This window comes from Symphalangus syndactylus, chromosome 6, assembly GCF_028878055.3.
Source record: "Symphalangus syndactylus isolate Jambi chromosome 6, NHGRI_mSymSyn1-v2.1_pri, whole genome shotgun sequence".
Taxonomy (NCBI): domain Eukaryota; kingdom Metazoa; phylum Chordata; class Mammalia; order Primates; family Hylobatidae; genus Symphalangus; species Symphalangus syndactylus.
In genome coordinates, this window is record NC_072428.2 from 106,260,907 (window position 1) to 106,284,669 (window position 23,763).

Consider the following 23,763-nt stretch of genomic DNA (forward strand, 5'->3'; position numbering starts at 1 on the left):
CTTTTGATAAACATGTGTTTAGTTGTATAGAAAAAAAGATTATCCATTTGCAAATGCCATGCCAAAAACAATTTGATAATTACACTAAAAAAAAGGAAAAAGAAGTAATAAGATACATATACTATTCATCCACTTTAACCATTAAACTAAAATGGCCAAACTGAATCTCTCAAACAAAATAGCTTCTGGGCTAGAATCTTGATGCCAACTTTAGCCCAGAGCAAATTCTTACAGTGACGATGTTTGCTCTGCAAAACGCCGTTTTAATGGAAGCACTGTCCGACCTTTGACTCCAGTAAAGCTACTAGATCTCCCATAAAGACATAATTGAAACTTCCAAATATAGGGACCTTTTTTACCTATTAATTGTCCTTTCAGAGATCAGATCTTATCCCAGTGTCTCCAGTGAATTCCCCTGTGAACTCGAAAGCACTTTCACATTGCCCTAAGGTTCAAGTGGAAAGAATAAATGGCAGGAGTTAGATGTTACTGTTTGGTTCTTATGCATCTATTACTTTAATACTAGTTACAACTTGAAGTTCAACTAACTGACAAAGCCTGAAGACTCCATTCGATTAGCTGTAATAGGATTGTAACACTGCTTTGGAACAGCAGACTTAAATAGACAAAAATCTTGGCAAATACATCTTTCGTGTATTCCATTAATTCTAAAATAAATATGTTACCTGAGGCAAAATAAGTATAATCAGATATTTTGGTATTTTACATTTCAGTGGAAGTATTTTCATTCCATTATGATGACATTTTAACACTCAGTGTTTAAGAAGGAAGTTTAATATGTATGTGTACATGAATTAAACTTCTACTGAACATACCCTTTTTTTGATGTTGTTCTAACAGACTTAAAATCAGGCTATGGTTAAAGGAGATGCTCACCACATTAATACATTTAATTAATTTGTTTGATTGGGCATTCTCCACCAACTACACAAGGCATATTTCTGAGATGTTTATTACTGCTCTCTTTACCCATATTAGGGGTTAAAAAGTAGAAAATGTGGGTCACCTCAATAGTCACTGAGTAGTTAACCACTTGCCAGATTAGATCTCTAATCCTATGTCCAGAAAATATACTATGGAAGCGAGTCTGACCATTACTTTAGGACTAGACACTTCCACAGGCTCTACAACAAAATGCAAGTTAAATTAACAAAAGGCCCCAACAAGTGCCCTTGAAACAATTTAAGCCAGTTTAAAGGAAGCATAGATTAATCATTTTTTACAAAGGTGAAAGGACTTGCATCTCTTTCATTGTTTCATTTATCCAATCAATTAACATTTACCGAGTACCTATTGAGTTAATACAGCAGCAGACTGAGTACTTTGAAATTTCAAAGTAAGCAGTAGACTTGGGCCTTGTCCTCAAGGGAAAATTTCTAGTAAGAAGACGTGACATCCACGAAACCATAGTAAGACACATGAACTCTGCAATGTGGTCCATAGAATATATATGTTTGAAAAATGGAAAGCAAAAGAAAAATCTACAGGTGCAATTCTTAGATGAGTCCTTTATTTTTACTTTTTTAAAAACGAAAGCAAATATTTCAAGGGCACACATATGAGAAAGAAGGATCACAAAGGCACAGGACAACAAAATGGGCAAGAGAAGACCCTTTCTTTTCAGAAAGAGAAGAAAAGCATTTCAGGAAGAAAAACTGAAAATGCAAAATTTGAGGCTTTGACTTCTGAATATTAGACTTACATGCTCCACAATTTAATATATGACTAACCTGTTAAATGGCTTTAGCGTGGGTCTGATTTTGTTTCTTCTTTCTCTTTTTGTTTAATTTTTATCACTTTTTCAGTGTGCTCTTACCAAATGCATATTCTCTGTGTCACTTCATATTCCATATTTTACATCTGCTATGCCAAAAATAATCTCTAACTTTTTTATAGACAAATCCCTGTCTTCTCTGCAAATATTATGACATCATTGATTTCCAAAGCTCCGATACGGATAGCAAGATCTAAGTGTATGTTAGGAAAATATATTCATAGGTGGATATACCTTGGGGGAAATGCAAGCTCTAAAAGTTAGTATAGACATAACCTGACCCACCAAAAAATCAATAACAGAAATGTGGTAATGTTCACTTGTCTTGCCTTCCTGAGATATAAACTTTTTAAAGGCGGTTTGCAAAACTTTTGTGCATAAGGTTTTGGTGTTTTTCCTTCATTTTCCATTTTCCCCAGGCTGTACAAATTTGAAAGAATTTATAAAAGTGAGTCGAATTTACAAAAACAAAACACAAGAAGAAATTGAAAGTAGGCAGGACAAGTATAGAAACCACTGAAACAGATTGGACACCAACAGAATAACATATGAGGTAGTTTTAAATACATTAAGGAGGTAGAAAAGGACATAAATAATTTTGATTCCTGAGTGTGAGATCATAAACACTATAGAGAATTTGCCTCCAGCATCTGGTAACCTGAACAATGTTATAGAAGTCAGAATTGGTTTGAAGTCAGATGCATAAGACCAACTGCTGTTAATGTGATTACTTTTTTCTCATTATGTGTAGGTCTAGACTAGACTTCGGGTTTTAGTTTTTCATAAGTACTACCATGTAATGACAAATGTATTTAAAAATTTTAAAATAAGAGTACATCTTTGGCCGGGCGTGGCGGCTCACACCTGTAACCCCAGCATTTTGGGAGGCCAAGGCGGGCAGATCACAAGGTCAGGAGATTGAGACCATCCTGGCTAATACGGTGAAATCTTGTCTCTACCAAAAATGCAAAAAAGTAACCAGGCGTGGTGGCATGTGCCTGTGGTCCCAGCTACTCAGGAGGCTGAGGCAGGAGAATTGCTTGAACCTGGGAGGCTGAGGTTGCAGTGACCTCAGATTGAGCCACTGCACTCCAGCCTGGGTGACAGAGAAAGACTCCGTCTCAAAAAAACAAACAAACAAACAAACAAAAGAGTACATTGGGATATAGTAGTCTTACAGATTGTCCAACTTACAAATGGCTTTTCTTTGTTCTTATTTTTTATTCAGTGGTCAATTTACTGTTCAATGTTATAATAGCACCAGTATTGTGGAATGAGCTCAGCACACATAACCTTTATGCTGTAAATTGAAGTTAAATTGCTAAGTCTCATTCGATGTTAATTAAACTTACAATCACTGATTTTATGTAACACATTGTGCTTTAAATATATATGCCTGGGATATTCAGCAGATGAATTGCTACTTATAGATACTAATAATGAGGATGTTGGTTATTTTTTCAACTTTAATTAACAGGTGTAATACCCACTTGCAAAGGCATCATTAAAATGGTATCCAAGATTTACAAAATTTATAATACAGGGCTGGTTACTTAATATCCCTTTCAGAGTTTGACCTTTTCAGAATGCAGTCTAATATTTGGCCATAAAACCACTGAATTTTCAAAACTTTTTTGCCTTAACTCACCTTAAATCCTATTTTTTCATAAAGTTTTTCTGTTTTATTGAAAACATAAAGCACTTCTAGTTATGCAACTATACTAATTGCAAAAACAAAACAAAAGTGTGTGTGTTTAGGGGTACAGGCATGCATGAGTGAAAAGGTGACATTGTAGCAAATGTGCTAGCATGCATGTGTTGACACATACACATATACATACACACATATCCAAACCCCAAAGCTTCATATGCAATATCCAGTATATGTGACTAATACAAATGCTGTAGACTATGGTCCTATCACTAAGACTTTACTGTGATGTACCCTGAAACTATCGTCAGTTCCCCTTTCCTCCTTTTACTACCAAAGTAGCCTTTCATATTTTGAACTCACCAATTAATATGTTGTAATCTGGCTTCTGTTCCCAAATCTTTTTGAAACTATGACACTTTCAAAGGTCAGCTATGATCACCTCAGTTCAATGACCTTTAGGGATTCTACATTTCCTTTTATTTTTTTTTTCTACTGCATCTGGAGGAGCTCCTCTTTCTTGAATATCTCTTGCTTTGCCCTCTATCATATTACACTACTTTTTTTCTCGTCCACTACTCTCAACCCTTCCTCTCTTCCCTCCTAATAATGAATGTATTCCAAGATTCTATCCTTTGCTTATTATCCTTCTTTGTCTTGGCTTCATCTATTGCCTCTGCAACTAACTGCCGCATCTGTGCATTAGATGTGTTTCCTCTTCTAAAGTCTAATCCAAATCCAGTACTAACTACTTACTACCACTTTTCCATTGTAATCTTGAACTTAATAAGTCTTAAATATAACTTTGTATTTCCTTTTATTGACTAAATCCTTCTTCTTCAACAACTCTTACAGGACTTTTTCCCAAATACTTTGACTAAGATTTCTACTGTCTTATGGGCTCAGCCAACATCAACACTCCCCGCTCCACACATACACACATAAACACACACACCCCTATAACCACTTTTCTTGCCTTCCTGAGATATAAACTTTTTAAAGGTGGTTTCTTTATAAAATCTCTGACTGTTGCTTCACTTTTGTATTGCTATTACCTTCATACTTGTCAAATTGTCTCATATTTTAAAAGAGCATAATCCGTCCTTAATGTGGTTTTCATTTGGAGACCAAATTAAACTGTATTTATCTCTCCAAAAATAAAACAAAAGAAAAAAGGAAGGCTGGAGCAGGTGGATTCTTGACAATATGTGGTATTTTCATTGTTTTGGATTTTAGCCATTCTAATATGTGTATAGTAGAATCTCACTGTCATATTAATTTGCAACTTCTCCATGACGTATGATGCTGAGAGTCTTCTTACTATAGGTTTTTTTTTTCCACTTGTATATCTTCTTTTGTAAAGTATCTGTCCCGATATTTTGTGTGTTTTAACCTAGGCTGTTTGTTTTCTTATTGTTGAGCTTTGACAGTTCTTTCTTCATGAGCTTGTAAAGTCATGTTTGGTGATTTAAGCAAATATTACAATGCCTTCTGATGTGTGCTCAAAGTATTTAGACAAACTAATATTATAAATAGAAAGTGGGCAAGATAGGCCGGGCGCTGTGGCTCACGCCTGTAATCCCAGCACTCTGGGAGGCCGAGGCGGGCAGATCACGAAGTCAGGAAATCGAGAACATCCTGGCCATCATGGTGAAACCCCATCTCTACTAAAAATACAAAAATTAGCTGACCGTGGTGCCGCACACCTGTAATCCCAGCTACTCGGAAGGCTGAGGCAGGAGAATCGCTTGAACCAGGGAGTCGGAGGTTGCAGTGAGCCGAGATCGCGCCACTACACTCCAGCCTGGCGACAGAGCGAGACTCTGTTTCAAAAAAAAAAAAAAAAGAAAGAAAGAAAGAAAGAAAGAAGAAAGAAAGAAAGAAAGAAAGAAAGAAAGAAAGAAAGAAAGAAAGAAAGAAAGAAAGAAAGAAAAAAGAAAGTGGGCAGGATAAAAGAATCTGAATATAAATCAATTTTCTATACTTTACGCAAAGTGGTAAAATGTCAATACAGGAGACTATGAAGTATGTAGACCGTGACAGTAGATATATGTATACAGTAGTCCCCCTTTATCCATGGGAGGATATGTTCTAAGACCCCCAGTAGATGCCTGAAACTGCATTAGTACTGAACTCTACATTTACTATGTTTTCTCATAGACATGTCTATGATAAATTTAAATTTACAAATTAGCTTCAGTCAGATATTAACAACAACGTAATAAAATAGAACAATTACAACAATATGCCAACATCAATATTCTTGCACTTTGGGGCCATTATTAAGTAAAATAAGGGTGACTTGGACACAAGCAGTGTGAGACAGCAAAGGTTAATCTGATAACAAAAATGGCTATTAAGTGACTAACAGGAAGCAGTTTTTATAGTGTGGTGATGCAGGACAAAGGGATGATTCACATTCCACAGGAGACAGAGAAGGAAGGTGTATGATCTCATCACACTCCTCAGAATGGAGCACAATTCAAACCTGTGAATTTTTTATTTCTGGAATTTTGTATTTGATATTTTTAAACCATGGTTAACCACGGATAACCGAAAACAGCACAAACAAAACTGTGAATAAAGAAAGATTATTGTGCTGTAATACCCAGAGCAACCACTAAAAAACAAAACAAAACAAAACTATCCAATGATATGGACTCAGAAATAGTTAAATAAATCAAAATGAAACTCTGAAAAATGTTTAAATTATCTACAGTAAGGACAGAAAAGGGAAATCAAAGAATGAGAAACAGAGTGAGTAAACAAGCAAACAGTGAATAAATAAATAAACTGACAGACTTAACCCTTCACATATCAATAGTTATACTAACTGTAACTGATCTAAACATATCAATCAAAAGATAGAGATTAGCAAGGTGGATAAAAACATGATCAAATTTATAAGAAACTTGCTAAAAACATGATAATATAAGCAAATTGAGTGGATAGGAAAAGATATACTATGCAAACATTAACCTTTTTTTTCTTTTTTTTGAGACGGAGTCTCGCTCTGTTGCCTAGGCTGGAGTGCAGTGTCACAATCTCGGCTCACTGCAACCTCCCTCTCCCGGGTGCAAGCGATTATCCTGCCTCAGTCTCCCGAGTATCTAGGACTACAGGCGTGCACCACCACGCCCAGCTAATTTTTCTATTTTAGTAGAGATGGGGTTTCACTGTGTTGCCTAGACTGGTCTCAGCGTGAACCACTGTACCCAGCTGCAAACATTAATTTTTAAATACCAAGAATAACTGTATTAACACCACCTAAAATAGACTTCTGAGCAAAAAGACTTAAGCAGAAACAAAGAAGGCTATTACATAATAGTGAAAGGGTGAATCCACCAAGAACACCTAGTCATCTTACTGCACATGCACCAAACAACAGCTCATCAACATATATAGAAGGAAAACTGAGAGAACTGAAAGAAAAAACAGACAAATCCACAATTTTAATTGGCGATTTTAATACCCTATAACTGTTAAAGTAACTGATCTTGAATTTGAAAACAATAAATTAATCTTTAGGCCCAGATGACCAAACATTAACTAAGAATTGGCACCAATTACACAGAATCTCCTTCAGAAAATATAATTTAAATGAATACTTCCCAACTTACGTTATGAGATCAGCATCACCTTGATACCAAAACCAGACAAAAACAACAAAAGCAAGAAAGAAAGGAAGAAAGAAAGAGAGAGAAAGAAAAAGAAGGAAGGAAGGAAGGAAGGAAGGAAGGAAGGAAGGAAGGAAGGAAGGAAGGAAGGAAAGAAGGAAGGAAAAGAAAATTGCAGATCAATATTTTTCATAGATTTAGAAGCAAAAGTCTTCAACAAAATACTGGCAAATTGAATCTAGCAATGTATAAAAAGAGTTCTTACACATGATACCAAAAGCACAATCCATAAAATAAATATTCATTAAATTGGACTTTATCAAAATTTAAATGTTTTTCTCTGTGAAAGATCTTGTTAAAAGGATGAAAAGATATATAGGGAATAAATATTGGCAAACCACATGTCCTACAAAGAATCGGTATCGAAAATACGTAGAGAGAAAAACTGATCGAGTAAGGAATTCATTTCACTGATCTTTACATTTTCTACACAGTTCTCTTCTCTTGCAGATTTACAGGATTTAGCACAAGATTCTAGTAATGACTGTACCATGTTAAATAATTAGGAAAGTAAGGTTCTGCTAACTGGTAATCCTGAAGAACAAGATGTGGTAGATTTTTACAGTTAGGGTACCCAAGGAATCACACCTCCCTCTATCCACTCCATTATGCAGTCTTCTCCCACGGCGACTCTAGCGTTAGCCATGATGATTTGGCTGAAGGGACAAGATGCAAGTAGAAGTTTAAAATAATTTCCACATTACGACCAGTCCCCTTTCTTCCTGCTTTTAGATCCACATGTGAAGAAGCCAAACCATACTGCTAGAGACACACGGCTCAGGCAACAGCCATCAGTCAGTCTCAAACAAGACTTTTCAGTGAGGCTGTCTTAGAATATCAATCTCCAGGACACTCACCCAACAAGATGCAGAATGGAAGCAAGCGAATGAACCTAGCCCATATTGCTAACCCAGAGAACCATGAAGAGGTAATATAGTTGTTTTAGGTCACTGATTTTCATAGTAGTTGGTATTGCAACAATGCGTAACTAATACAGCATATTATTACTAAATTTTTAAATTTTACTTAAATATAAGCCTAAATAAATGGGTTAGTCCAATTGTGTAGTTGAGTGCTTTCATTTCAACCTTTATTTTAAAAGCCTTTCATAATGATTCTAACTTTTTTAAAATCTGAAGTGTTTATGATGTTCTGAGTGTTTTGGAAGAGATTAACAGCATCAATGTAGATGGTATGGGAAATTGAATTTATACAGAACCTAATTTGTATATTGTATTTTTAATTTACCAATACTGACTATAGCTCCAATTTCTGCCTGCCTTTATAATATTAAATGGCTAAAAGTTAATAAATTCAGAGTTTACCCAGAAGCAATTAACATATTTTACTAAATATACCTTTATATAAAGAACCAAGCCTTAAACCACTATAGACTGTGGTCTGTTTTTCTTATCATCTATTTGAAAATAGCCTAAAAGAGAAGATCCAATTGCCAAACATGGAGATCAGCACTCTTAAAAGTTTAAAATGTTCATCTGTCATTGTAATTTTGCCAAATCATGTTATTAAGAGTAATTTGTAAAATTTACTATTCAAGCTATTATTTAGGTCAAACAATCTAGTAAGCACATTAATATGAAAAACATCCCATTTTTTCAGCATCTTAACTGCAATAAACTTTAAAGTATGCCAATCTTCATGCTTTAGGGCATAATTTGGTTACCAGCTGGGGTCAGGAAGCAATTTTCCCCGTAGTGTAGTATTGCCAATTACCATAGGTGTAGAGCGAACAAGAGAAAGAGTCAGGGGGTTACTTGGTTCTCTAAAGCATCTGGTATTGGATGCATTCTGAGTAAGAATTCAGGATAAGATGAAACATTCAATTGTCCCTCTATGTCAATTCCAATATTCCTATGAGCTGCCAATATGACACTGCTGCCACAAGGGAGGGATTTTCTACAGAACAGATGTCACTTACAGTATTATGTGGGCTATCTATCTCAACAAATAATTGCTTGGCACTTCTGCCCTATGGCAAGGGTCTGAAAATATGTTAGGGTGAGAACACACCATACAAGCAGATGGGCATAGATAAAAGAAAGAGCAAGAGCATACTGAGCCTGAAATGCATGTATAAAAGCCAGATGGGAGGACGGAAGCAAATGTTTTTTTTTTCTTATCTTTAGTGACTAAAGCCCCAAATCAGGATTTTCCAGCTATTAGTTATTTAGAAGTTCTATTTTAAAATTTCTTTAAATGAGTATGAGTTGCAGGAAACTCCAATTTATTGAAACAAAGAAACATTCCCTTTTTGGTATAAACTGCAATCCACATTTGAAAATGATTGCATTTTGCTTAAGCCCTGACACTGATATGAGACTCCCAACACCAATGTCCCCCACTTTCATGCCCCCCCCAAAAAAAAGAAAAAGGAAAAAACTAGGCTGGGATAAGAGGATGGACACAAAGACTGACAATGAATGACAAAGGACAATTGAGATGGGACTTGCCTGAGAGAGACAGCAAGAGAGGAAAAAAAGTCCTTTTAAAATATCAATAAGAGAATCAAAGAAAGCAAGATCCTTTTTCTGATAAAAGGGGAAAAGTTAATAACAGTGAAGAAAGAGAAGGGAATTGCAATATGCTCCTACTGTAATGGAAGAAAAGAAGATGAAGGTAGAATCAGAAAGTAACAACTTTAAATAAGTTTAACATATATGTTACTTTTACACTTTACACAATCTGTGGATTAAAGTTTTAAAAATATTCAAACTACTTGCCCCAATAGTAAACCTGACTGGCTATTTAAATAATTAGTTGGAGAAAGAATAGGGGTGTTTTTGCTCACAGGAACCAGCAAAGAAATTTTCACTTTTAAAATATGTTGATTGCAGAAAAGACCTTGGGGGGAGTTGGGGCAGTGGGGCAATAATGAATGTATTGTAAATTATTAAAAGGCATTAAGTTATATCTCAAAATTAGAAAATGCTTGAGGGCATTATTGATACATTTTTATGTCTGAAATGGGATGCAAGTAATAACTGAAAGTTTTCTAGACAAAAATAAGTTTGCCATTCAGTAATGTCTGAAAACTGTGATTCAACTGAACATTTGTTCATATGTTGGAGCTGATTCAAAGATGACTCTTACAGAAAACTCTAACCATTGCTTACCAGTATCTTTTTCTATAGTCTTTTAATCTTAAGGAACACTGGAGAAATTCTTTAATTTTTATCATAAGATATTAGTCCTATCTCATGTTCTTCTGCTTTCAAAGTTTAAAGTCAATCCTTAATTATTAATATAGAAAAACAGGATACAAGGTTCTCATGGAAAATATAACCTCAAAGTTTTCTATCTGGCTTCTAACTATAGTCTAGCTTAGAAAAGTATAATATGGGAGAAATTGCCTAAGGATCAATCATGTGATTTATTCACTCTTCCCAGCACTCAAAGCAAAAAAGGTCAGTGGGAGGTTTAAGGATACACCACCCCATTTCAGCTGACTTAGGAGTTGGACTTTTTCTGAAAGAGAATGAGAAGCCACTGAAGAGCTTTCTTGGGTGTGTTTGTTTGGGAAAAGGGTATCATAGTCACATTTAGATGATGACTGATCTCTGAGGATATGTGGTAGAGAAAGATTGGATAGGAATGAGACTGGACCCAAGGACACCAATGTGGAATATTGTAAGAATACAGAAATAATGATGACAAATAATGATGACCTTGATTAGGGTGGTAGGAGCAACAATAAAGGAAGGAGGATAGATTTGAGAACTATTTACAAGGCAGGTTCAACAAGATTTGGCAATAACAGAGATGAAGGAGAGAGAATGAAACGATGACCCCAATTCTAAGGCTTGACTAAGTGCATGGATAAGTATTCCAGTTATGAAGTACACAACACTTAAGAATTAGCAAGTTTTTCATTTCGTTTACACTTGTGGCAGCATTCGGAGAAACTAGCTTATTCATTTAGTTTGGGTCTAAATATTGAATTTGAAGTGGCATCTATGTAGAAGAGGATGGATACTTGGATGTGTAGCTCAGAGGAGGGCTATAAACGAGACAAATATTTGTAGGTTGTTAGCATTTACATTTATCGAAGCAGTGTTAGTGGATAATTTTGCCTGTGATAGTATGAAAAGTCAAAAGCAAAGAAATCCAAAAACAGTTTTAAGGAAAACCAAATATTCGGTAAGCACCTACTGTGCTCTAGTTTCCGGAGCTGCACCTATCAATAAGACAGGCAGGGTCCCTACTCCCATGCAGTTACATTTTCAGTGGGTGAGTCAAACAATTAACCAGGAAACAAAAACAACAAAAACCCTAAGATAATAGTGTGGTATTTTCAGAGACTTTTAGAGGTTGTGTAGAAAATAAGACAGGCACAGTAATAATGATTACCTGAAACTGGCAGAACATTTTCAGGGAGAGGCTAGAAGTGAGACAAGCAAAGGAAAGCCTGAGGGAACACCTGGAGCCCTGGGGAAGCAGAGCAGGAAATGGGAGTAGGTCTCCACAAAGACAAAAGCAGGGAAGCTGTGATCACTCAGAGCCAACCAAGACGCCAGAAAGTGGAAAGTTCGTTTTCTCTCTGATAAGTGCAGTAGAAGATGGAAAGTGATTCTGCCAAAGCTGCTGCTTACACAGGATTCAGAGTAGTCAGAATGGACAGGTCTCAAAAAAGTTGTAGAAAGACAATGACTTGAACCTAAAGTCTAGAAACCTGAAAGGACAGCAGGAAGGATGGGTAGCTGTTGAATCTAGTGAGCAAAAATAATAATTAACAAATAACCAAGACATGACATTTCCTTATATCTTGCACTGAATCTCTTAGTTTCTATAGTTAAATATTAATATAAAATGTAATGTGGAATAGAAATGATACTATTTCTGTTTTTGTCAATTATCTATATCTGAAATTTCAGCCACAGGGTCAGTTAACACATAGAGACACTGTTATTCATTCGGTGGCAGCTACTAGAAATAATTAGCATCTATGTCTCCGGACATGCATATTTAAAAGATAATTGAAAATGAGGAGAGCAGTTTGCCACTAAAAATTAGCAAAACAAAGTTGTTTGTTGCGTATATATTATTTTAAAAATCTAAAGAAATATTTTTTGATCAATTCCATGATGCATTTTCAAATAACTATGGGAAATGTAAAGAGGTCGCTACTAGTTATAATAAACTCCTAAAAGCCTTCAGAAGAGGAGACATACAAGAAAAATTTGAAAATGGACAACAGTCTTTACATTTACAGAGGAAGATTATGAAGTTAAAGGTGACCAATTTTCTATGTTTCAAGATAAGTAAAAGGAAATTATACTAAAATTACAGGTCAATAATAGTGAAGAAAAGGGAGAACATTACTATTCTAACTTCTCCAGATCCTGCAATTTATTACCTGAAGGTTGTCTGATTCTCTCTGCTTTATTACCTAAAATCAAGACAGACCCAGAGATGTAGGTATTGATTAATAAGAACCACAGTGCCAGACTGCCTTCTACTAGAGGACTCTAAGAGAACAGGTGACTGCAACTCTAATTTCCCTCAGCTTCAGTGAGCCATTTTCCTCCATTAGTAAGCTCTTGGGCTATCAAGCTATTTCACAGGGTATTAGATGCTGAGTCTCAGGTGTATAATAGATGTTATTCAGACAACACAATGGGCATTATGTGACTTCTTTAAGCTTCTTGAATATGGTGTTGATCAAAATGCTTATAAACTTAGCATAAGCATGGCTACCATTTCAGTTCACGCATTACTCATTATCAGAGAGTGTTAGATACATTTGCTCAAGTCCTAACCATGCATTCCTCACATTTATAACAAAAGGGAACTCTGGGGGAAAATGTTTTCATTCTTATTTGAAAAATATTTTTACAGACAATGCACAGTTGTTTTTACTTTTTCAGCTTTGCAGTTTCTCTAATTTCTATCCCTTTTAAAGTCTCTCTATAGGCAGAGGGACTTTAAAGTATGTAAAGTATAATATACAGTCCACTTGACATAATTTTTAAGCCTGTGTTTCACAAAAAAAAAAAAAAAGCTAAAGTTTTAAGAGGTCTTTGAAATAGATGACTTCAAAAGGCTGTTCAGCATAAATGTAAATGAGATTTATATCTGGAGGAGATGATCAAATCATACAGGTTATTTAACAAATTTAAAACACCCAAAGCACAACTAGAAAATGAGATCTAAACATGAGGCTGTGATTGAATATTTTTTCACTGCCTTCTCGTGTTCCGTAAGTTTTACCTCTGTGTCAAGATTAATATCCTCTGTATACATCTCTTGGTATTTTTTATATTTTGAATCTGACCTCCATTGCCTGCAGCTCTCCAGACCTATGGCCCCAGAGAAAAGGAAGGATGAATGCCAATGCTGGAAAAAGGAAGATGTAAGAAGTTTCTAGAAGACCAAGAAATCACGTTTTCTCTCAAAAAAAAAATTATAGAAAGAGGAGAAAGAGAGACCAGGAGGCAGATGTGAGGGTCCTGATCCCCTACTCTGGCACAAAACCACTAGTACATATGCGGTAGAGAGTTTGCAAAGGAACAGAAACTCCAACGTATCCACTATCACTGCTTTAATAAAAGTAAATGTTAATAACCTACAAATATTTTTCTCCAGTCTATAGCCTTTCTCTGAGCTACAAATCCAAGTATGCAACTGCCTCTACCTAGGTGCCTCTTCAAATTCAATGTAGTCCAACAGAGAAAAGAAACACACACAGGAGAAGCACCTTAGTGTTGACCTAAATATCCCTGCAGGCCCCCAGTGGATGAGGGGCAGCAACCAAAATAGTCTAGCCTGGGCTCTGTGGCTGAGACTCCAGATCCGTTGGCATTGACTGCTGATGTTGCTGCTACGAAAACATGCTACGAACCTTGTTAGCCACAGACTCAGCAGTGCAAGCCAGCAGGAAGGCCGGTGGCAGGCAGAGAAAGAAGCATCTCAGAGGTAGCCATCCAGGTCAGAGGACATAAGCACATGAAAGCTTTGCCTCACATCCATGAACGTCTGAGTGTTTGCCAAAAAGAGACAGATTTAACCTTAAAGTCACCACTTTACACAAAAAGGCTTTGAGACATTTAACTGGGAAGTTAAATTTTCATCCTAATATCCTCTCCCCAATTAGCAAGCTCCTTTTCCCCATCTCTTTCCACCTTCCATCCCGGAGTAAGATGTACATGTTGATAGAGTGGTGGGGAATTCAAGATGTTGTAGAAAAGAAAGAAGCAACATTTTTCTCATAGTTTTCTACCTCTCTACCTTTATCAACAAAATTAAAGTAAGCATTCCAAGAAGATAGAGATTCCCACATAGAGTATCTCTATTCACATTCAACACAGGGCTGACATATGATGTTGCTTAGAAAGAAACAGTGTCCTATTGATTAAAGAATATCTCTTATTTTAAATACTCCTAAAACAGTCTAATTTCACTCTTTAAAATAAATTAATAAATACTTGTTGAAACACATTACAAGGTCTTATCAAAGAGTCTCACAGCATTTGAAAGACATTTATCACAGTGTAAGTCTCTAAGGCTTAGAATCTTTCCAGTAATGTGCCTCAACACTTAGTCAGTGTCAGCTGACTGATGACTTCAGACAGTTTTTTGTTTTTTGTTTGTTTGTTTGTTTGTTTCTTTGAAACAGAGTTTTGCTATCACCCAAGCTGGAGTGCAGTGGCACAATCTTGGCTCACTGCAACCTCCACCTCCCAGGTTCAAGCAATTCTCCTGCCTCAGCCCTCAGCCTTCCGAGTAGCTGAGACTACAGGCACATGCCACTATGCCCAGCTAATTTTTGCTGTTGTTGTTGTTTTTTAGTAGAGACGGGATTTTTGGCCAGACTGCTCTCCAATGCCTGACCTCAAGTCTTTATGCCCACCCGCCTTGGCCTCCCAAAGTCCTGGGATTACAGGTATGAGCCACCGTGCCTGGCTAACTTCAGACAGTTTCAAAGTGGGCAGTACCTTCATAAAGTCACTGCAGACAAAAAAATCTCAGCTTTTTGAGGCAAGAAATGTAATCGCATAGTTTTGAGCAAGCTCTGAAATGTTGGCACATGCTAGCCAAAAGCAAGGTTGACCAAATGTACCCAGGGTGTCTGTCTACACATCACTTTTGCAGAGTCTGAAGTCTGTTCATCAGACGTTAATTTTTCTTTTAATTGCATAGGCTGATCCTGTTCCCTATCAGAAACAGAATTTCCTACCTTAGATTTTTTAAATGTTTAAGATTTAGAGACTATATTTGGGTCAAACCAACTTTAACTGTTCAAAATAAACTTGACAGAGTTTACCTTAATGGACAATATGAGTCCAAAGCTCTCCATCCTACAGATGTGATTTAAGAGAACTAATCACCTAGGGTGTTAAATGGTGAAGACTTAACTAAGACAATAAGAGCAGGCATCATAATGACCTGTGTTAATAGCCACAAATTGAGAAAACTGCCTGGCTTATGCAATTACTTGGAGGCCATGTCTGTACAACCCCTTTTGCCTCCCAATTCTAATAACAGACCATCCCCTCCCTCTCTCCCTACAGCCATCAAAGCGAACACCTGACTTTTAAAAAAACTGAGCATAGCACTTACCATCTTGGTCACAATGACCAGGCCAAGGGCTAGACATGTGAGCCAGAAAATGTTCCCTAGAATAGTTCACACTGGAGCTGAATAACATTAAATACTTATTTTCCTTGATGGCAAGCTGTGAAGATGTGAGCCTGGAGGGACTGAAGCCTATACTGTTTGCTGCAAGGAGGAGCTGGTCTGAGAACAAAGACAATATGCAGAGAGAAGCACAGATGAGACATAGAGCTGTTCCTAGTGATATTTGAAGTTCTGGCTCTAGTCATCCCTGATATCAGCTCTCTTTCCTGGAAATAGCAGCCAACAAATTCTCTCTGTGATTTCATCTACTTCATACTGGGTTAATCTTACTGGGAATCATCAGCGTTTTCAAGAATAAAGCTAGTGAGAAAGTAGTGAAACGCAACACAGCAGACAAATAAGAACCACTAGGTCATAGTCAGAGAACAGCAATGCTGGTGGTGCTGGTCATGGAATTTTGAGATCATTTCTTAAAATCTCTGAGCCTCAGTTCAAAATCTGCAAATGGGGCTTCCAGCTACTGAACTAGGTTACTGAAGAATTAGAATACTATATGTAAAGTGATTAGCATGATGCCTGTCCCATAGCACTTGCTTACCAAGTGCTAAAAATGTATTGTTTTATCATGAGGTTGTGAGGATAATGATGAGGAGGACTCAAAGAAAACAGATTATAGAACTCAGAATCTTCTAACAACTTTTCATTAAAATCCTACCAGCTGAAATATTTTTGAGGAAAAATAAAAACTGCAACCACTAAAAAGAAAAATGTAATGAAGTTAGAAATAATTATAAACAGAACATTCTGATTATTTTAAGACGCAAAGGTATTTGAAAGCTCAACTTACAATAAATAAGCATTGTTATTGAAAGTTTACTCAAGGTCAATGAAACAGTCTTATTTTTAAGAAAAAATTGTAATATGAAAAATAAAGCAAGTATTATTGATATAGCTACTTCCTGAAAATGGAGCTGGCAATACTTGTAGGCCCAATTCAAATGTCTCCACAATAACAAAGCCTTCCTTGACATCACCAAAACCATGTACGATACTATACACCACACCAATGGTGCATAGCTTTTCTTTCATTGAATTTATTTATTTCCCATTCCACACTATAAAACTCTCCTAGCATGGCCCCTTTTTTCATATCTGTACCATTCAAATGTAGCTCAATAACTTGGTCAAAAGCAGGTGCTCAAAATATAGTATTAAAATTAGACTAAATTTTAGATGTACACTGAGAGCATGAGACATGGGTTCCAATCTTGCTTCTGCCACTTACTAGATGTGCTACCTTGAGTAAGTCACCAACTGTAGGAATATATCCTCATAGTGTTTGCTTTCAAAGTTACCTACAATAACCTCCTACTCCAGTACAAAAATTCCATTTCAATGCATTTTCTACGTACACACACTGTGATAGATCCTCTACAAAACATAATCTTCAGTCAAACTTCATAACCAGTTTTTGGCATAACTATTATCTTTCACATTGAATAAGTCAACAAAGCAATGCTTTATAAGGCCTACTATCAGACAGCCAGCAATGCAGACTCAGAATTGTAACTTTAAAAAACAGTCCTTCCCAAACCTGACAAAAACAAGAAATGGGGAAAGGATTCCCTATTTAATAAATGGTGCTGGGAAAACTGGCTAGCCATATGTAGAAAGCTGAAACTGGATCCCTTCCTTACACCTTACACAAAAATTAATTCAGGATGGATTAAAGACTTAAATGTTAGACCTAAAATCATAAAAACCCTAGAAGAAAACCTACGCAATACCATTCAGGACACAGGCATAGGCAAGGACTTCATGTCTAAAACACCAAAAGCAATGGCAACAAAAGCCAAAATTGACAAATGGGATCTAATTAAACTAAAGAGCTTCTGCACAGCAAAAGAAACTACCATCAGAGTGAACAGGCAACCTACAGAATGGGAGAAAATTTTTGCAATCTACTCATCTGACAAAGGGCTAATATCCAGAATCTACAATGAATTCAAACAAATTTACAAGAAAATAACAAACAATCCCATCAAAAAGTGGGCAAAGGAGATGAACAGACACTTCTCAAAAGAAGGCATCTATGCAGCCAACAGACACATCAAAAAATGCTCATCATCACTGGCTATCAGAGAAATGCAAATCAAAACCACAATGAGATACCATCTCACACCAGTTAGAATGGCGATCATTAAAAAGTCAGGAAACAACAGATGCTGGAGAGGATGTGGAGAAATAGGAACACTTTTACACTGTTGGTGGGACTGTAAACTAGTTCAACCATTGTGGAAGACAGTGTGGCGATTCCTCAAGGATCTAGAACTAGAAATACCATTTGACCCAGCCATCCCATTACTGGGTATATACCCAAAGGATTATAATTCATGCTGCCATAAAGACACATGCACACGTATGTTTATTGTGGCACCATTCACAATAGCAAAGACTTGGAACCAACCCAAATGTCCATCCATGATAGACTGGATTAAGAAAATGTGGCATATATCCACCATGGAATACTATGCAGCCATAAAAAAAGATGAGTTCATGCCCTTTGTAGGGACATGGATGAAGCTGGAAACCATCATTCTCAGCAAACTATCGCAAGGACAAAAAACCAAACACCACATGTTCTCACTCATAGGTGGGAACTGAACAATGAGAACACATGGACACAGGAAGGGGAACATCACACACCAGGGCCTGTCATGAGGTGGGGGGAGAGGGGAAGGATAGCATTAGGAGATATACCTAACGTACATGATGAGTTAATGGGTGCAGCACACCAACATGGCACATGTATACATATGTAACAAACCTGCACATTGTGCACATGTACCCTAGAACCTAAAGTATAATAATAAAAATAAACGGTCCTTCCTAAACACTACACCACTTCTCTATGCTTTAAAAGTCTTGGAGTGTTTTTAAAAATTGTATCTCTATTAATAATCTTCATTATGGCATACTACAATGATTGATTCAAATAGCAAAATAAGATGATATAAAACTTCTTTGTAAAGTATAAAGTGCTCCAAAATATCAAGTAGTAGTAGTATCATGACAATGATGTAGATGATAATGATAATAACAGGAAAAGGAAAAGTATGTACTTTGGGTGCTTTGTTGCATTAATATTTCCATGCTGTTAAATGGGTCAGTTAATGTAAATTGTAGCTACTTACTGGAAATTGGGAGGAAGCCCTGGGTTTTTATTCTCATTTTTTTCTTCAATTTTTTGAGTACAATTAAAACGTACAGATTTTCAGAGGTAGTTACTATACTTACTTAGAAATTATGGCCATATATGTATACAGATACATACCCTGGTAAAGGATGGTAATTGACTTGAATAAATTTGTGGTCTTGCTGGGACAAGTCTATGCAACACTGGTTTGTATGAAAACTGCATGTGGAACTCTGTTCTATGGGCACTGATTTCCTGGCTGATTTGAAGTCTTCTCTCCTTTTCTCCTAATTGTTCTTTCAGCTGAAATTGAAGTCCAGTTAAAGCTTGTAACATATTTCTCTTCTTTTCTTCTCACTATTAGTGGATTTGGAAAAAAAGGAGCACTGTAAAACACATACAAAATAATATTTTATCACCGGAGACTACATACTATAAAATAAATTTAGTAAATGATAAGGGAGGTATTTGAAATAGAAAACAAACTCATTATTTAATGGTTATGGTTCACCCATAAAGAGGTAATTCTTAATGTTCAAGCTAAAAAAAAAAAAAAGATGAGAAGAAACAGTTGGCATTCAGCTAACAATTGTGTTTGGAGATTTGTGCCTGACTTTGTTATTCTGAGCAAAGCCAGGTACCAGTCTCTTGGGATTATGTACAAAGGCAAGAAAAAAAGTGGACATGTACAAACCTCAAAGGTGACTGCTGGGTTAATAAAACAGTCTGTTTTCTGTTCACCCACTCTTGCTCTCAGTGTGCAAGTATATTAAAATATGTCAAAAGGAAAACCATTCACTGTGCAAAAATAATTCAACTACAAGTCACAATTTCCAGCTGGTGGAGTGCCTTAGTGTATTTAAGTGCACTAACAAGTGACCCGTACATCTCCCCGGATGAAAGCTGTATCCTCATTAAATGAGAAACAAACACAAAATAGGAACAACTGTCACACAGAAAAACAGACCACAATAGATACCGCATTTCCCACACTCAATTTCTGGCTTGAGCTATGGCAGACTGAAGAACAGTGCTGTCCTGGAAGTAACCTCTTAAAAGGGACTGAAAGTAAGACAAGGAAGCTGTTGGGGGAACTAAATGTCTTGCTAATGGTCATCCAAATTCTCATTCAGAGTTTCTGGGAAAACATCATTTTCTTTCTGGGCCCTAAAAACTCCCATATTAGGTAAGACATTATATAATAACAATAATGTGAAGTAACTGGAATAAACAGACCCAACCCCCGAGGAATTTAGAATTAATGCTGTAAGTTATATTTTTAAATAACACTGTTAGATAAACTCTGGTTTTAGTGTTTATAAGATATCATACCAACCTTTTATTTTCTGATTTTCTCTAGGGAACTAAATCATTGATAGGACTCTGAAAAGAAAAAAAAAGAGAGAAGTTACTGTTTTTTAATTTTAAGAATAGTGTTCTTATTTGATTCATACGTTGTACATTATTATAAGGCAAAAACATACATTGGATGTTCAATGTGATAAGTTGCATCTTATACACAACAGGACATACAATAGGAGCATGTGTCTCCAAAAGGCAGATAGACAATATCTGGAATAATAAGGGAACACTACTTGAGAGCAAATAACTGATTACAAAAGTATGGTACTAACAATTCTTTCAAAGTAGGATAAGATGTTCCACTTGTATACAGGCAACACCTTTGTTCAAATATTTTCATAGCAATTAGCACACACTAATTTCCTGTTTACTATTCCCTCCCTTCAACTAGAATATAAGCTCCTCAGGGTAAAATTTATTCTATGTTATTTCTTATATCATTAGAACTGGTACAGCCTCTGGCACATAATACAAACTTCAAAACTATTAATTGGTTGTTTGGCTAACTGATTAACTATAGCTGTACACGTGACAATTGGTGCCCAATATTGAATTGTCAACCTCCTAATGGAAGACAGTAGAGGAACTGGAAAGGGAAGATGTTTCTAGAAAGAGACTAATGTTTTCAATGACAAACTGTAGCCCAGGAGCAATGGATATATGCATAGAAAAAAAAAACACACAGCTCTAAATTATGCTTTAAACTAGAATATATAAAACAACCATTGAAATGAAATTGAAGCCCCATAGAGGAATGTAGGTAATAAGGGATCAGCAAACCAATCTAAATAAATTAAAATGTCTAGGCCCAGACTAATTATGTGAGCTTGGAAACAAGAAAAGTATTTGAGGAACCAATGTTAACGATAAGAAAAACTTACTAAAAATAGGAAAAGATAGATTTTAGAAACCAAGAGCTAGTGGGCTTGATTTTTAGGCCTCTGAAATTCTAAAGCAGATTGATTATTAAACAGCTGGTCTATGAATTCATGAAAAATAAAGCGGAATTCACTAGGAGATAGGGAGTTGGTGTCAAGAGAGTATTGCATGAAGACAGAAGTCCTTGGTTCATATTCTGAATGCATGCTTCCTCTTACTTTAATGATTCTTCCTTTTCCCTATTTCTGCCAGTTAAACTATGTCTCCCCCCACTGCCACAATAAGTCCTAACTCCAAGTACCTGTAAATACGACCTTATTTGGAAATAAGGGTCTTTGCAAATGTAATTAAGGTACACATTAGGATGAAGTTATATTAGAGTAGGGTGGGCCCTTAATTCAATATAACTGGTGTTACAGGAAGAGGGGAAGAGACACAGAGAACATGGACAGAGAAGGAAAAGAACCCCATGTGATGAAGAAAGAAGAGATTAGTGTCATGCTAGGAGGCAAGCTTGGAATTCTCCCTCTAAGCCCTCAAGAAGGAACCACTCCTGCTGACAACTTGATTTGAGAATTCTGGCCTCCAGAACTGTGAAAGAATAAATTTCTGTTGTCTTAAGTCACCCAGTTTGTGGTCATTTGTTTTGACAGCCCTAGGAAATGAGTACACCATCCTATAAAAAGGAGTCAGTGGTATATCTTCCCCAGATGATTGTCAGGAGGATTATAACACAGCATAAGTAAATATTAATTTCAGCGAAGCTTTTTACTAAGATTCTTATAATGCGTTCACTGATAAAATAAATCTGTGTGAGCTCAATTATTAGTTAGGTTCAAAGTTGCTAAAATTGCCATTCCCAAAGACAGCTGATTAATAATTCAACATAAACTTAATCTTTCCCAAAATGTTCACTTATGGAAATACTGAAAATAACTCTCAGGTCTCAGATTTCTATCTTTTAAGGCCCTTTATAGACAAACGGACACAAGTTTTGGAAAGTCACCTGAAATAATAATGTTAATGATGGACACAGAACCTTTCGTTCATCATTAGTTGTTCAACACATTTACAGGACTTAGAGAAGCACATAGAATGGATGCTATCCAAATAAGGGAGAAAAAAGTAAGTTGGGAAAAATAAAAGTAACACATTTAAAAAGAAAATTCTTGTTATCTTAATAAATTTATTATCCTAACAATATAATTTAGTAACCATTATTAACAGTAATTTGATACTTTAAACCTCAAACAGTGCTTGACACATAGTAGATACTCAATAAGTTACTGTTATTATTAGTAGTATGATAAGCTAGAATGATGGGCCAAACCCACTTCAGCGAAAAACACACAATATTTCATTTGAGCTCAAAATTTAAATGTATATCAGGTAGAAAATATCCAGGCTCATCATTAACTCATAGGAAATAGATTTGGAGATTTCAGTTGATCAAAGTTTCAGTGAATGCATCCAAACAGTGTTTTGTGAGACCTCTAAAACAAAAATAAAACAAAATAAACAACAAAGGTGAGAATTTAGGATAAATCAGTAGATGTACGTAAGCCCGTGACAATTTGCAAAGGGCAAGGGTGAGGGGGATTGTTTTTCTAAAAGCAGCAATTATCCTCTGTAAATTTGAGAGATGTTCTGGATGCTGAGGGCACCTGGATGCTGTGGGGGTGAAGTTCCAAGGGAGATGGAGAGTTTCTGCACACTCCCATCCCACACTTCCAGAAGATGAAGAGATGTAGGTCCCCACGGCATGCGAATCTGAGGAAGCAGATCTCTTGGTGAAAGACCTTTCTTCTGCCACCTAGAAACAACTGACACTTCACAAAAGCAGCATCCAAGAAATGCAACAGCGGTAAAAAAGTATCAGAGGCTCCCTCGGTTGAGACTGAAGCATGCAAAGAAGGATGACAGAAATGTGAAGGGCTCAAAGAAAGACATCAGCTAGGAAGGGACATTGAAACATCTCACTCTCAAAGAACCAAAGGAAACCCCCCTCCCCACCACCCCCCGTAATGGGGAGAGAGGACATTTGACAGAGAATGAAGACAAAGAGATCAGAAGAGAAAAATTTCCCCACACACTGACTGTCATGAGCATGAGGGATAGCCAAGAAAAGTAAGGCAGATCTAATGTCAGTAGTGTCGTCCTTTGTTAATTAACCTTCCCTTTTAAAAGCTGTTACAGGTATCACATGCAACGTGGAACCTTCTGGATGTAAGATGTATTTTTTTATATATTGACTAGGAACACGGAGCCTATAATACTCATCACAGAAGTAATTCAGGCTCTTTAGACCTCAGTTATTTCTAATACAAGGTTTCAGACAGTTTTGGATACAAACTACACTCGTTTCCTGTGGCTGCTTTTAAAAAAATTTACCAAAAACTTTGTGGCTTCAAACAACATACATTTTTTGCTCTTATACTTCTGTACTAGAGAAGTCTGAAAGTAGTTTCCCTAACCTAAAGTCAAGATGTCAGCAGGATACAGCTGGCTTTTTAAGGAGGCTTTAGGGGATAATCCATCTTTCTGCTTTATTCTGATTCTAGAAGCTGCCTATATTCTTTGGCTTGTGGCCCCTTCCTCCATCTTTGAA

The 23,763-nt window shown here is 36.4% G+C and overlaps 1 protein-coding gene across 7 annotated transcripts in view; it reads right to left on the reverse strand.

Moving 5' to 3' along the window:
* Positions 1 to 23,763, reverse strand: part of TFEC (transcription factor EC) — a 227,338-nt gene that overhangs the window by 160,733 nt on the left and 42,842 nt on the right. For 5 of the 7 annotated variants that reach the window (XM_063642144.1, XM_063642148.1, XM_063642149.1 and 2 more), the window contains 2 exons: positions 20,251 to 20,297; positions 19,053 to 19,271 (listed from right to left, as the gene is read on the reverse strand). In XM_063642144.1, the coding sequence (XP_063498214.1) occupies positions 19,053 to 19,250 (198 nt within the window). In that variant the 5' untranslated portion in view covers positions 19,251 to 19,271; positions 20,251 to 20,297. Of the gene's footprint in view, positions 1 to 19,052; positions 19,301 to 20,250; positions 20,298 to 23,763 lie in introns of all 7 variants that reach the window. The other 2 variants (XM_055283752.2, XM_063642146.1) reach the window with 1 other exon arrangement.